General features: G+C 36.4%; 1 protein-coding gene across 2 annotated transcripts; it reads right to left on the bottom strand.

Annotated features, from left to right (window-relative positions):
• On the bottom strand, nucleotides 1–3,110 carry LOC104247548 (mitochondrial import receptor subunit TOM9-2). Of its 2 annotated transcripts, none has more exons than XM_009803596.2 (2): nucleotides 2,682–3,110; nucleotides 1–828 (listed from the first exon to the last, which is right to left on the bottom strand). In XM_009803596.2, the coding sequence occupies exon 1, from the start codon at nucleotides 3,040–3,042 to the stop codon at nucleotides 2,713–2,715; it is 330 nt and encodes a 109-aa protein (XP_009801898.1). In that variant the 5' UTR covers nucleotides 3,043–3,110; the 3' UTR covers nucleotides 1–828; nucleotides 2,682–2,712. The 2 variants fall into 2 exon arrangements, with proteins under 2 accessions (XP_009801898.1, XP_070024575.1); XM_070168474.1 differs by having other exon boundaries at nucleotides 1–763.
• Nucleotides 3,111–14,341: the final 11,231 nt, after the last annotated feature.

The raw sequence follows: 14,341 nt of genomic DNA, 5'->3' as shown, positions 1-14,341 counted from the left end.
TGCACAATCAATTATATGTTCATTTGAAAGCAGCATTCACCCACAATGACAATTTGGAAACTGAACTTCTTAGTACAACTCTGAACATATACCAAAGTCTCAAACTGAACATATACCAAAGTCTCAAACTACTTCCCTGGGATCTCTAAGGAGCACTTGAACAAAAAATTAACAAAAGAGGCAAATGGCACCACTGAAAGATGTTATGTAACTGGCTCCAATTGCAGCTAGAATTGTGGCTACTGATCAGTGTCAGCACGACTAGGAAAAGTGAAACCATTGAAGAAAACATCATCAGTGTTAGTGTAGTCCATGTTCGTATTCGTACACCTTGAGCACCTTCAAGTTTCTTATCTTACCAATTACTCATCTATAGCAAAGGACACAACTATGAGAAAGATGTGCAGATGACACACAGCATTGTGACTTGACTCTATTCAGGTTATCGTAACAATTGAAAGCATAAGCTGAAAAGTGCATCCAATCCAACGCCATTTAATGTAAGAAGAAGAGTGATTTGAACCAGCACCTGCCCCTTAAGTTTAAAATGCGACTGCCCTTGTTCCTTATGAAGCTTAGGTGAATATTGACAAAAAACTTGGGAAAACTGTGAAACTAAATAAGGCCAACTCATGCTGCAAACAATTTTTTCTGATGCTCTACGTTCTTTTCTCCCTTAAAAATTTGTCTTGCTTTAAAGTCTCCAAGCTAAGAAATAGCCTTCTGTCTTTTCTATCATCCCCGAAGTTGCAATGCTTATGACCTGATTCATTGCAATATTAATCGCAATGCATCCAATGACTACCTGTTCCTTTGATCAGCATCTTTCTACACACATTTGGCAAATGCATACAAGCTGGGATAAGCCAGTACCACATAAAACTCTCACAATAATCCAAGAGAAAATGAAAAACATGGTCCCTTATGTTTAGGGTAAGCTTAAAATAATTCCTTAAATACACTCCTAATTAGTTTTGGTGCTTTAAGCTCGCCAAAACTAAGCACTTTTAGTCTTTGTCAAATAATTCAGTGGTTAAATTTACCGGAACTTGGGCCAAAAAAATTTAACCAAAAACATAAGAAAATCCCTGTCAAATCCCAGAAATTGCAACAGCCAAAATGCAGCAGACCATAAATAGATCAAAAATAGCAAAACCCACACCAGCCAACAAAAATAGACGAATAATAGCAGAAACTGCAAAAATTGCACCTCCAAATGTGACCTCATGATAAATATTTTTATTTTAATAGTTCTCATCGAATCTAACAACCAACGTTTGTTAAATATTTGTCGGAAACAAAAAGTGCTCACTTTAGCAAACTTAAAGGACCAAAACTGCTCAAGGGTATATTTAAAAGACAATTTCAGATCTATCCCTAAACTTAAGGGAACAAACTTGACTAACCAACTTCTAGGAAGTTTATCCATAATTTCACTTCCAATGGTTATCTGAGATTCAACTCAATCTCCATCTGCAGATGCCTCTACAACCAATTATTCCCCATATAACAATTCCCTCAACAAACTATATCCCATTGAATAATTCTACATATACATCAATTCTCAGTAGATACGATAGTAAATTTCTCCTAATCCTCTTACTAAGAAATTCAAGAAAGTAGTTCGCAAAAGAAAGAAACAATACTGACGCATGAAACACTTTATACAGATACAATAACCAGAGACTAACACTTCCACATGAATGAGGGAAGTTACAGGCACCATTTTAAGGATGTAAAATAACCATGATGACACTCATTAGTTCTGCAATAATTGACAAGTAATAAATCAGCAAACAGTGAAGCTAATTGGCGCACGCATCCAAACAAGTGAAGGTCAATGTGCTAGAAATAACACTCCTTATCACTTGAGCATTCCTCGCCCTCGACAAAGGGGTAAATATATTCACATCTAGTCTCTAGACCGTCCTAAAACAAAACCAATAAATGAATTGTATCCCAATCACAAATTTGTTAGGGTAGGCCAAATGAATCATCTTATGCATTTTGTTCTATTCACACGCTATAAAACTAAAAATAGAGAGGGAAAAAAATTTCATCATTCCAGAATCAGATTCAACAGGAAAATCTCCACCAGAATTGCTGCATTTAATATACTTTTGGATCTTAACTGGTAATCACAACAACACCTACTATTATACCTCAATCCCAAGCTAGTTAGAATCAGCTGTATGAATTCTCAATATCTAAATGCTCTGTTTGGTTGAATACTATTTCAATACTCCATACTTGAGGGTAATCTAACACTAGGGATTATCTTATATACGCCAATGTTTTATATCTCTAATATACTAGTACGAATTTTCTAGTAAGCACTAGTCTTCTAGTTTGTACCTCCTATGTAGATTTTCGACTTCCATTGTTTCCAATAACCCTAGCCCCCCTTACTTACCACTGTTAGAGTAGGTAAGCTCCAAAATCCAAACCGGCAAAAAACAAATAGAATGTGCTCCAAAAGCCGGTGTATTCCTGTGTTTGAGAACATAGCAACGGAGAATGCAATTGCCCAGATATAATTCATTACATCATCAAGACAGAAAGATTAAATCGGTCCAGCTCCAGAAGGCCCAAAACCCTAAATTTCAAAATTCCATAGCATCATATTATTGCAAAGTCCCTAAAACGCTAAAAATAGTACTTCATACTCTGAATTATCTCACCTAACGGCAGAAAAGCTGAAAACAAAAATTCTCACTTTGGGCCTCCAGCAGCAGAAGCCGGAGGTGGTGTACCCAACAAGCTAGCTTGTTGCAACTCGAGCTCAGTGAGCTGCGCATCGCGATCCATCTCGATAATGAGCGGAACTACGAGTATGAGAAAAGTGGTTCCGGCGATCCACGCGGCTTTTCCGGTGCTCTTGAGAAGTTTTTTGGCGATTAAGGCGGCGTCAGATGCGGCTCGCTTGCCTTGGTACACGATCGGAGATTGAGATATGGATGATGAAACCCTAGAGATGATTCCGTCGCCGGCACCGGCGCCGGGGCGGTCGGGTAGTGATAGTCCGCCTTTTTTGGAAGACATTAGGTTTGAGGAAAAGGGAGAGAGAGGGGGAGGGATTAAGGGTTTGGATTTTTGGGGTGGATATTTGAGCGATACATTATATATGGCAGAGCTTTTTCAATGGGTTAACAGGTTTTTAGTTTTTTAAATAAATAAATTATGTACAATAAATAATAATGGGGTGTTATAACAAAAATTAAATTACGGTGAATGTTTACTCTTCTCCATTATTTTCATAACTCACACTGCTCTAATACTTATGGAATTATGATTGTAACTACATGATTTTCCTCTCAAATGTTTAATGACACTTTTAATGACATATTTTACAATAGTGATTCTTTACTTTTCATGCCTATATAAAGGTCTTGTAATAGATAGGAAAACACACCTAATTGAAGAAGAAAATCTCTTCCTTCTCTATCTCCATTTCTTGTTCATGTTTTACTAAATTACTTTATATTTTATAACACGTTATTAGCACGAAGTCCCTAACCTCAAGGTTGAATTCCACTTCTGGTAAGGTATATCTCGATGATCTATTGTCCAAATTATCAAGCCTAATGATTCTTTTAGATTTTGATATCAAATATACATATGGGTATATTCCGCCAAATGAATGTTGGTTCCTCCATTTTTATTTTTGTTATGCTATTTCATCATGATTTAAACTTGAGATATATAATATTGTTAAATTTTCATGAACTAAATAATAGGTCGCATGCGGTAGACTAAATAATCTACAAAATTAAACTTATACTTTATTATATATGTTTTTGGTTTTACATTATAATATGATTTTAATATGCCTAGTATAATGATTATACATTAGTTACTGTCAAATATAATATAATAATAATAATAATAATACTCGTAATTATTTTATTTTGATATTATAAATATTAGTACAGGAAGTATGTACTACAATAAATTTTTAATTGATGATCGTTCTTGTCAAATTAGCACGTTGAATCATTTCTATATGAAAAGCATATAGTAGTAGATAGTAAACAGAGATTTGTCCACTATTTTTTTTATTCCCTGATTGGCTTAAAAGCTCTATTATATCTTTTTTATTTTTCTAGAGAGCATAATACTTAGTTTCTATAAAAGTGCATGGTGACTAGTAGTACTATTATTCTATTTGATACATCATTTTTCCTTAATGTTCTGGTCATATCACTTTCATCTTGAAGTAGGCTTATTGCAGCAAAGAGCACATGTGAATTTTTAATATTATTTTGTATTTTCATATATCTGTTTGACACTAATTACTTAGCTGATTTGAGTAACGAAAGTCTATTGTTGAGAATTATATCCAAATGACAGTATGAAGAGTTTAACTCAAGAGGTAAACATGTCCTTCGTATTTGAAATTGTTTTTGTCCTTTGCTATTAATGATATCAACTCAATGAGTTCAAGTCGCAATGCACAATGAGGGTAAGACATCGGGATAAAGTGCTGATGCTCGATGATGATAAGAGTTGGGTTTGAATCCCAAATTATTATGGCCTTAACATGCCTTTATATTGGTAAGATTGGATTTGAGTCCCACTGTACCATATTAATGATATAATGATGACTAAAGACAAAATAATATATTGTGTATGTAAAGGCATGAAGATTGTACCATTTGATTTGCTCCATTCTTGAAGTGAATGTGGTCTGCGCATAATAGGTCCAAATGAAGACAAGTGGTTGAACAATGAACATGGGTCCAAATATCAAAATAATCATCATTATGATTATAAAAGGAGAACAACAAGGATTCTCAAAATAGAATGTGAAGGCAATATTTACCATCAAATTAGTATGAAAAATAATAAAGCACACCGCTGATTATGATCCATTCCTTGAAGAGAATGTGACTTGTGATAAGCATTAAGAATGCAGACTCATTCCTAAAGATGAATATGACAATATGTGATAAAAGGAATGAATAAAGACATGTAATACATGATTGGATGAATACTACACAACTCACCTATAAGGGAGGTTCGAGTGAAATAAAAGGAATAAATATGATTGTATGGTTACATGAATATATCATTGGTCACTTACATGTAGTACGCCAAAAATTATTTTGTCATGCCTTATAAAAAGTTATTAAAGGCAAAATTAAAGCATGAAATAATTTTGCTTATGATAATCTCGACCATGATAATGTATTATGATATAATTTTCTTTGTGAGTGAGACATTTACCATATGAATGGTGTGACAAAAGATCTTGTAGTATAAAAGTTGTTAAGGGCTCCAAAAAAAACTAATTTATTACTACCTCGATGAATAAAATTATTCATGATATTGATATTGTAATATCACAAAAGAAACTTTTTGAGTTTCAAATGTATATGTCAAAGTGGTTGGCATATTGAGACTATAAATAAAAAGGAATATTGAATATCTTTCATGTTTCTATAAACATACCATGTAAATATGAAAGGTTATCCGATTTTCTTTCTATTTATACTACACAAATATAAGCATGATGATGGAATCATATGCCACAAGTAAACTAGAGGTTTACTGAAACAAATATTAGTTGGCATGACCGGTTGACCATCCTGGTTCAATTTTGATGCGAAAAATTAATTGAGAATTACATTGGCATATATTGAAGAAATAGAAGATTCTTCAAGAATTCTCTTGTGTTGTTTATTCTCATGATATACCAATTAAGGTTGAGATTAAATCCCTTAATTTTTGGAACGAATAAAAGGTGATAAATATATGGGCATAGTCACCTGTCATGTGAACCGTTTACTATTATATGATTTTAATAGATGCGTTTATTATATGGCCACATGTGTATTTGTTATCAACTTGCAGTTTGACTTTTGTAAGATTGTTTGCTCAAATTATTAGAGCACAGTTCCAGAATATAAATTATGTTAATTTGTCTTGATAATACTGGTTTAAATCCAAGCTAGTTTAGCAGAAATTGTATGCCTCTAATTATAGCTAAACCATTAGTTATGAGAACAAAACTGCCAAAATAAAATTTGGTATGTGATGTATTATTTAATATACAGCAACACTTGTAGGCATCTAGCCAAGTTATGATAAGTTCTTCCCATCACAATCAGTTCAGGGTCAGGAACCAAATAATTTCCATCTAGAAATATGGATGTGCTATATGATTTAATTGTTCCACCACAATGCACAAAGATGAATCCCCAAAAAAGGCTAAGGATATGTGTTGGTGATTTCAATAATAGAGGGAGAAAATGGGAAGCTGAAAAAGTAATGCATGTAATGAATTATTATGAGTACATCTAGATCCTCGTACAAGAAAATATAAATTTGAAGTTCAAATGATAATTCATTTGCAAAATATTGCCATGCGTATTTGCTGACTCAAAACTAAATGTCATATTTCAGCTGCTAATGCTCCAAATAAAATAAAGTTTATAATGAACAGAGTCTATGGCATGCATGAAGCATAATAGACTAATCCGTTCCAAAGATAAAATTCCTTAAAGAAGGAGAGGAGCAAATGTTCAAGATAGTCATAATAAGGAGGCAAATGCTCTGGAAGAGCACCACGACATAACACTTCATAAGACCTCATGGGAGAGGCTCAAGTACCTGAAAATAATGAGATTAAGAGATCCCAATAAGTTATGTCTTTATTGGATAATAATGGAACCGATATAAATGATCATCGACAATATTGTTAATATAATGTAGCGCTCATTATTATTAATATTGACGAGGATCTTGAGCTCAAACTTGTCATGAAATTTGGATAGATAAATGATTGGCCAAATGAAAAATACGCAATGAAAATTGATTTTACCTGAAAAATGTGAAGTTGGATGGATAGTCCCAACACCTAAATGTATAAAGCTATTGGAGGTATAAATGTGTTCTTGTGCGGAAAAAAATTCACGTCGATAGACATAAAGACGACTTCTGTCACAAGAAGATTTATAAATATCCTGGCATTGATTATATAGAGATATGTTCTCTTATGGTGGATATAGCCATTTTAGGTTTTTATCTCGTAGTACATGAAAAATTTCATATGCGTATAATGAAAATCATTAAAGAATTTAAATTGTTCTGAAGCATATTAAGGTTTCAAAGAAATTTATTAAATAAAGCTTCAAAAATCCTTATGCGAATTGAAACAATCAGGGAGCTGTCACGATCCTAAACCCGGACCCGGTCGTGATGGCGCCTCTCGTGAAGACAAGTCCAGCTGACACTTCCCATTTCAGTATTTAACAGTTAAGTAGTAAGAAACAGTCTAAAGCATGATAAAATAAACCAAAGTTTAAGTAGTTAATAACATAATTTGCGGAATACAACCCAACACAGTCCGATACTGGGGTGTCACTAGTCATGAGCATCTAACAAAACGAAATACTCCAAATCAAACTACAGAGTTTCATATAGAAAACCAATAACATGAAGAAGAAAGATAGGGGAGAGCTCCGGGTTGCGAACGCCAACAACTACCTAGAGACTCCTCGGATCCGCCTAAGCTGGAAATGATCAGCACTCGGGAGCGGGACCAGATACGCCTGAATCTGCACACAAGGTGCACGGAGTAAAGTAAGTACTCCAACTCAATGAGTAATAATTATAAATAAAGACTGAAAGCAGGAAATCACGTAAGGCACAAAAGCATGCTATAATGAAGCAGTAAAATCATTAAACATTAAATCAGTGAAAGATAGGTAAAAATCCTTTAACTCAAATTTAACTTCATAAAAAGCCTTTTTCAACAATTAAGCATGGTAATTGACATGCAATTAAGAAAAGATAACACATAAAGGTTCGCCCCTCGGGCACCGTATCAACAAATTCGTCCCTCGGGCAACATCTCAGAATAATACCAGCCCTCAGGCTCAATCTCACGTCACAATGGATACCCGCACTCACTGATGGTGTATAAACTCTTGGAGGGGCCCCTTACGGCCCAAGCGCAATATCAAGTCATCTCGTGGCATCATCACTAGGCTCTCGACCTCATATCAATCAAGCCACCTCGTGGCATACATAACTCAGGCCCTCGGCCTCATAATCAATGTCAAATGTTTCCTCACAACATAGGCACGCATGTGGTATAATCGCCTGAGTGAGTACATGTTGAAAGAAGGGTACAAGAATGATTCTAAAACCCTAAAGCAATAGACTGTTTAAAGAAAGAATTTGAAATGAAAGATCTTGAAAAGACAAAATTTTGTCTTGGTCTACAAATTAAGTATATGAAAGATAAAATTTTGGTCCATCAATTAGCATATACTGAAAAGATTTTAAAGTGATTCTATATGGATAGAACACATCCATTGAGTATCCCGATAGTTGTAAGATCACTCGGTATAAATAAAGATCCATTTTGGCCTCATGAAAATAATGAAGAGCTTCTTGGTCCTGAAGTACCATATCTTAGTGCAATTGGTGCACTAATGTATCTTGCTAACACTACAAGGCCTGACATAACTTTTTCAGTTAATGTCTTAGCAAGATATAGCTCTGCTCCTACAAGGAGACATTGGAATGGAATCAAACACATATTGCGGTATTTAAAATGGGCTACCGATATGGGTTTATTTTATAGCAATAATTGCAATCCCGATCTTGTTGGTTATGCTGATGCTGGGTATTTATCTGACCCACACAAGGCTCGATATCAAACAGGCTATGTTTTTACACGTGGAGGCACTGCCATATCTTGGCGATCGATTAAGCAATCAATTGTGGAGACTTCATCTAATCATGCTGAGATAATTTCTATTCATGACACAAGTTGAGAATGTGTATGGTTGAGGTATATAATACATCTATTCGAGACAAAAGTGATTTGAAGTATGGCAAACTACCCGCAATTTTGTATGAAGACAATACAACATGCATATCCCAATTGAAGGGAGGATTCATAAAAGGAGATAGGACAAAACATATTTCACAAAAAATATTTTTCACACATGATCTTCAAAAGAATGGTAATATTAATGTGAAACATATTCATTCAAGTGATAATATGGCTGATTTGTTCACCAAATATCCATCGACGTCAACCTTAAAGAAAATTGTGTACAAGATTGGGATGTGAAGGCTCAAGGATGTGAATTGATGCTCTCATTAGGGGGAGTTAATACGCGTTGTACTCTTTTTTCTTGACAAGGTTTTATCCCACTAGATTTTCCTTACAAGGTTTTTTTTAACGAGGCAACCAAAAGGTGTATTTTTAAATTCAAATTATGTCACATAAATTCGCGTAAAGTATACATTATTTGTTGTTTTGTGGTGAATGATAATATGTAAATCCTTATTCATAAACAAATGTTTGATAACCTTTTTGGACATGTTTAGAAAAAAAATCTTTTGCTTTTGCAAAAATTGAAAAGCATTCAGAAAATGACAAGAGGGGTTGCTCTGATGGTAAGCAACCTCCACTTTCAACCAAGAGGTTGTGAGTTCGAGTCTCCCCAAGAGCAAGATGGGAAGTTCTTGGAGGGAAGGATGCTGAGGATCTATTGGAAACAACCTCTCTACCTCAGGGTAGGGGTAAGGTCTGCGTACACACTACCCTCCTCAGACCCCACTAAGTGAGATTATACTGGGTTGTTGTTGTTGTTGAAAAGTATTCAGAGACTAAAAAAAATACTATAATAGAGTCTGGTTAAGTGATTATAAAATAATAAAAATAAATATAGTTAATAATTAAAATTCGGCCAAAAAATTAAATTAGGAATGATTAAGATTCAGACATTCATTAAAATAGACAAAGGATGTCACGACCCAAAATCCACTAAGGGTCGTGATGGCGCCGGACACCACTGTCAGGCAAGCCAACAACAATTTACTAGCAATTTCTCATTTTATTTGTTTTGAAATTATTTCCTTTAAACAAATGAATAACAAATAATAAACTCCACTGAATAAATGAGGATGTCTTTACAAAATTTAACTACTGAAAAATCCCATGATCCTTCCAAAACCCGGTGTCATAAGTGCATGAGCATTTACTAGGGAATGAAATAAAATATAGTAACTGTCCGGAATACAAGTGGACAGAAATGAAAATACAATACAATACTCTGAAGAAGATTCTGCTGGCTGCGGGTCATCTCGATAAATGCAACTCACCTAAGTCTCCGTATCAACCATGTCGCTGTACCACTAAGCCACTAGCCACATATGAACCTGTGCAACAAAAATGCACAACAAGTGTAGTATGAGTACGAAAACAACGTGTACCCAATAAGTATCCCGTCTAATCTCGAAGAAGTAGAGACGAGAAGTCTATTTCGACACTTACTAGTGGTCCAATAATCATATATTATTAATGCGAGTAATCATGAATTTATTAAGAACTACAGTAATTTCAAATAAGCTACGAACAGGTAAAAGTTCCTTTTTGTATTAAGAATTCCCAGATTCATAATCTATTAATTTTCAATTATCTCAAGTCTGGGAGAGCAAATATCAATATCAATAAATCTCAAGGCAAGAAATTCAAGCATGCGCAAATTATGCCGAGGACGTACGACCCGATCCAACAATATTTAAATTGTGCACTGCCAAAGGGTCTAATGGAGCGAACCATAGATGCATCTATTTAATCTACCGAGGCGTTCGGCCCATTCCACAATAGATAAACACATTCAAACAGTCAAATCAATAATTCATCAATGAGCAAATATTTAGAAAATGACAAGTTTCTCTTTTAAAAGTCAAGAAATGATATCTAGCCTTTTAGAAATTCATTCACACGTTCGATATGTTTTAACCATTTGTTTAAGTTCTTCAATAAGGTTGAAAGTATCACAAGTAAGCATGTTTTTAGGCCCTAATCTACTTGGACTCTAGCATAATAGTAGCTACGCACGGACTCTCGTCAGCTCGTGCATACGTAGCCCCCACAAATAGGAGTATATAACCAATAACTCACCTATGGGGATAATTCCCTCTTACAAGGTTAGAAAGGAAACTCACCTCGCTCGAAAGATCCATAATCGGCATTCCACGCCCTTCCGAAGACTCGAATCGATGCACAATGCTCCAAAACTAGCCAATAATTATGCAAATCCATTAATATATGTTCAATTACTCATTATAATCCAATTTATAATAATTCTTAACCCCGATCGAAAAGTTGACAAAATTGTCCTCGGGCCCACGTGCCCGGATTCCTAAATTTTCATACCCAAAATCGTGGTCAAAATCTAAGAATATCAATTTTCTATGTTTTCCCTCAAACCTCAAGTTTCTACAATTTTTCATGCTCAAATCCGTAATAAAACCATGTATTTAATGTCTAATGAGTGGGAACAACTTACCTTGACATAGATGAAGAAAATCTCTCTTCCGAAAGCTCCAAAGTCGTCCAACCCGAAGTGAAAATGGGTGGAAATGAACCAAAACTCGATTTTTAAAGAGAGCTCACTGCCTCCAGTCCTTTCGCACATGCGGTCTCTTGACCGCTTCTGCGGTCTGCAGGTGCGGACCAAGTGCCGCTTCTGCGGTCCGCGGCTCCCAGCCCATTTCCGCTTCTGCGCTCCTTCTTCTGCAGGTGCGGTCCTGCTTCTGCGGTGACCTGACCGCATCTGCGGTCCCAACCTTCACCTTCACCACCGCATCTACGCCCCTTTGGCCGCTTCTGCAGCTCCGCACCTGCGGCCAAAACTTCGCAGGTGCGGTTATACCAGATATTAGCTGCTTCACCTATTCTTTCTAACCCCAATTCAATCCGTTAACCACCCGGAATTCACCTGAGGCCCCGGGACCCCAACCAATCATACCAACCAGTCCTAAACCATATTATGGACTTGCTCGAGGCCTCAAATCATATCAAACTATGCTAAAATCATGAATCGACCTCAATCCAAGCTTAAGGAACTTTAGAATTTCAAACTTCTACATTCGATGACGAAACCTATCAAATCACGTCTGATTGACCTCAAATTTTGCACACAAGTCATATTTGACATTACAGACCTACTCCAACTTCTGGAATTGGATTCCGACCTCGATATCAAAATGTCCACTTCCGATCCAACTTCTCAAAAACCTTCAAATTTCTATCTTTGGCCAAATGACTCCAAAATGACCTACGGACCTCCGAACTCACTTCCGATCGCGCTCCCTACTCCAGAATCACAATACGGAGCTATTCCCATACTTGGGATCCCAAACGGACATCGATAACACTGAAATGCACTTCAACCCAAATTTATGAATTTTTTTCCAAAATGCTAACTTTCACAATAGGCGCCAAAATGCTCCCGAGTCATCCAAAACCCGATTCGGGCATACGCCCAAGTCCTTTCACGTCCCCGATTTGCCCTCCTTGAACCATCATGACGGCACCTAGTATGTAAGACTAGGTAAGCCTAAATTGCGGAAGGAAAACCAAAATTTGCGGAAGTAAAACAATTTAAAACAGAACTAAAGTAATAATAATATTTTAAATGTGTCGCTCGGCATACACCATGTTTAACTCTGAATACCAATACATAGATCAATGACCCGGAAACCTACGAATCACAAGCTAAGAAAAATATTACATAGCTCTAACTCTGGAATGTCTAATAAGAACGGAAAATACAGAAGGGTTAAATACTAAAAGCAAGAATAGAAAGGGACTTCTCGGTCTGCGGACGCGGCAGATGTACCTCGAAGTCTCTAAGTAGTCGCCTCCCTCAAGAATGGTAGGCCTGAGTAGTGGTACCTGGATCTACACATGAAAAACATGCGCAGAAGGGTCATAAGGACACCACAACAGTACTTAGTAAGTGCCAAGCCTAACCTCGGTCGGGTAGTGACGAGGAAGGTCAGGGCCCTACTGAGATTAAATAAATAATAAGATGACAGGATAAGATAAGCAGTACAATTAAGAATCTACAATAAGAATCTATACATGATAATAAGAATACAATAACGAAAACAGAGATTAAAACAAACCGCAAGGAAATACCACTCATAGCAAAGGATGATAACCGGGGGATCTCTTGGTATCCTCTATGTATACAAGGGATCTCTTGGTATCCTCAATATATGCTAGAGATCTCTTGATATCCCGAGGATCTCTTGGTATCCCGCACCTCAGTCCAGATTATAATTACGTGCAGGGGAACTCCCGGGACGTCGTCCCGTAGTTCTTATTTAAAAACACATAGAAGCAACACAAGAACACTCAATTTAATGCTAATTCCGTACCAAGTAAACAGTTAAATCTAGCCTAAAATGCTTCACGTAAGGCAATTAAGGCAGTTTAAGCAAATAAACAGTTAAGTCAATTGGGCATGCTCTTTCTAAGCTAACAGCAGGTTTAAATTGCATGTAAAATGAAACAAGAAAAGGAACACAATTGAAACTACGTAAAGAAAATTGAATTTTCAACAATTAACTCAAGTACGCACTCATCACCTCACGTACAAGGCCTTTTAAATAACAAATTTACTGAATCCTAAGGGGAAGGTCCCCCACACAAGGTTAGACAAGCCACTTACCTTGAACCGGCTCAATAATCAATCTAAAACCACGCTCTTGCCACGACTACTCGACTCCAAATGACCCAAATCTATTCAATTCAATTTTATAATGTGAATAACACTTCAAGTAACTGATTTTACAATTAAATTCTAAGCTAATACACGAAATTAGGTAAATGACCAAAATGCCCCTCGGGCCTATGTCTTGGAATCGGGTAAAATTTATATTCCCATAAATCTCGCACTTTCACGAGTCCAGTAATATCAAAAGTACCAAAATCGAACCTCAAATTGTCCCTCAAATCATCACTCAAAAGTCTCAAATTAGACAGCCCTAAACCCCCAATTACTACTAATTTTCCTTAATTTTTCATGCTTAAATTGATAAAAATCATTTCAATAACGAGTTTAGGTACCAAAGACCTTACCCCAATGAACTCCTCTGAGAATCTCTCTTGAAAAGTGCTCCCCAAGCTTCTTCCCATTTTGAAAAAGATGAAGAATGACTAATTTTCGCGAAGGCAAAAATTTATATGTTCTGCCCAGAGATTTCCGCATTTGCGGCCCTGGGACCGCATCTGCGGTCCTGCTTTTGCGGAGACTTCGTCGCATCTGCGACTTTTCATTTAATGGCAAATTTCGCACCTGCGGTCTCCAACTCGCAGATGCGATTCTGCTTCTATTGAAAATCTCCCGCATCTGTGGAAACTGCTGACTCCCTCAATTTCTCTTCTGCGGTCTCTGAGCCGCTTCTGCGGTGCCGCACCAGCGGAACCCAAACTGCAAGTGCGGTTATGACGGAACCAGCAGCTGAAGCTGCAACTCTAACTCCAAAATCTTTCCGTCAACCATCCGAATTTATCCCGAGG

The sequence above is a fragment of the Nicotiana sylvestris genome, chromosome 2 (genome assembly GCF_000393655.2).
Source record: "Nicotiana sylvestris chromosome 2, ASM39365v2, whole genome shotgun sequence".
In the NCBI taxonomy this organism is placed as follows: Eukaryota; Viridiplantae; Streptophyta; class Magnoliopsida; order Solanales; family Solanaceae; genus Nicotiana; species Nicotiana sylvestris.
The sequence above is the reverse complement of the archived record's forward strand: the minus strand, read 5'-3'. Positions and strand labels throughout refer to the sequence as shown.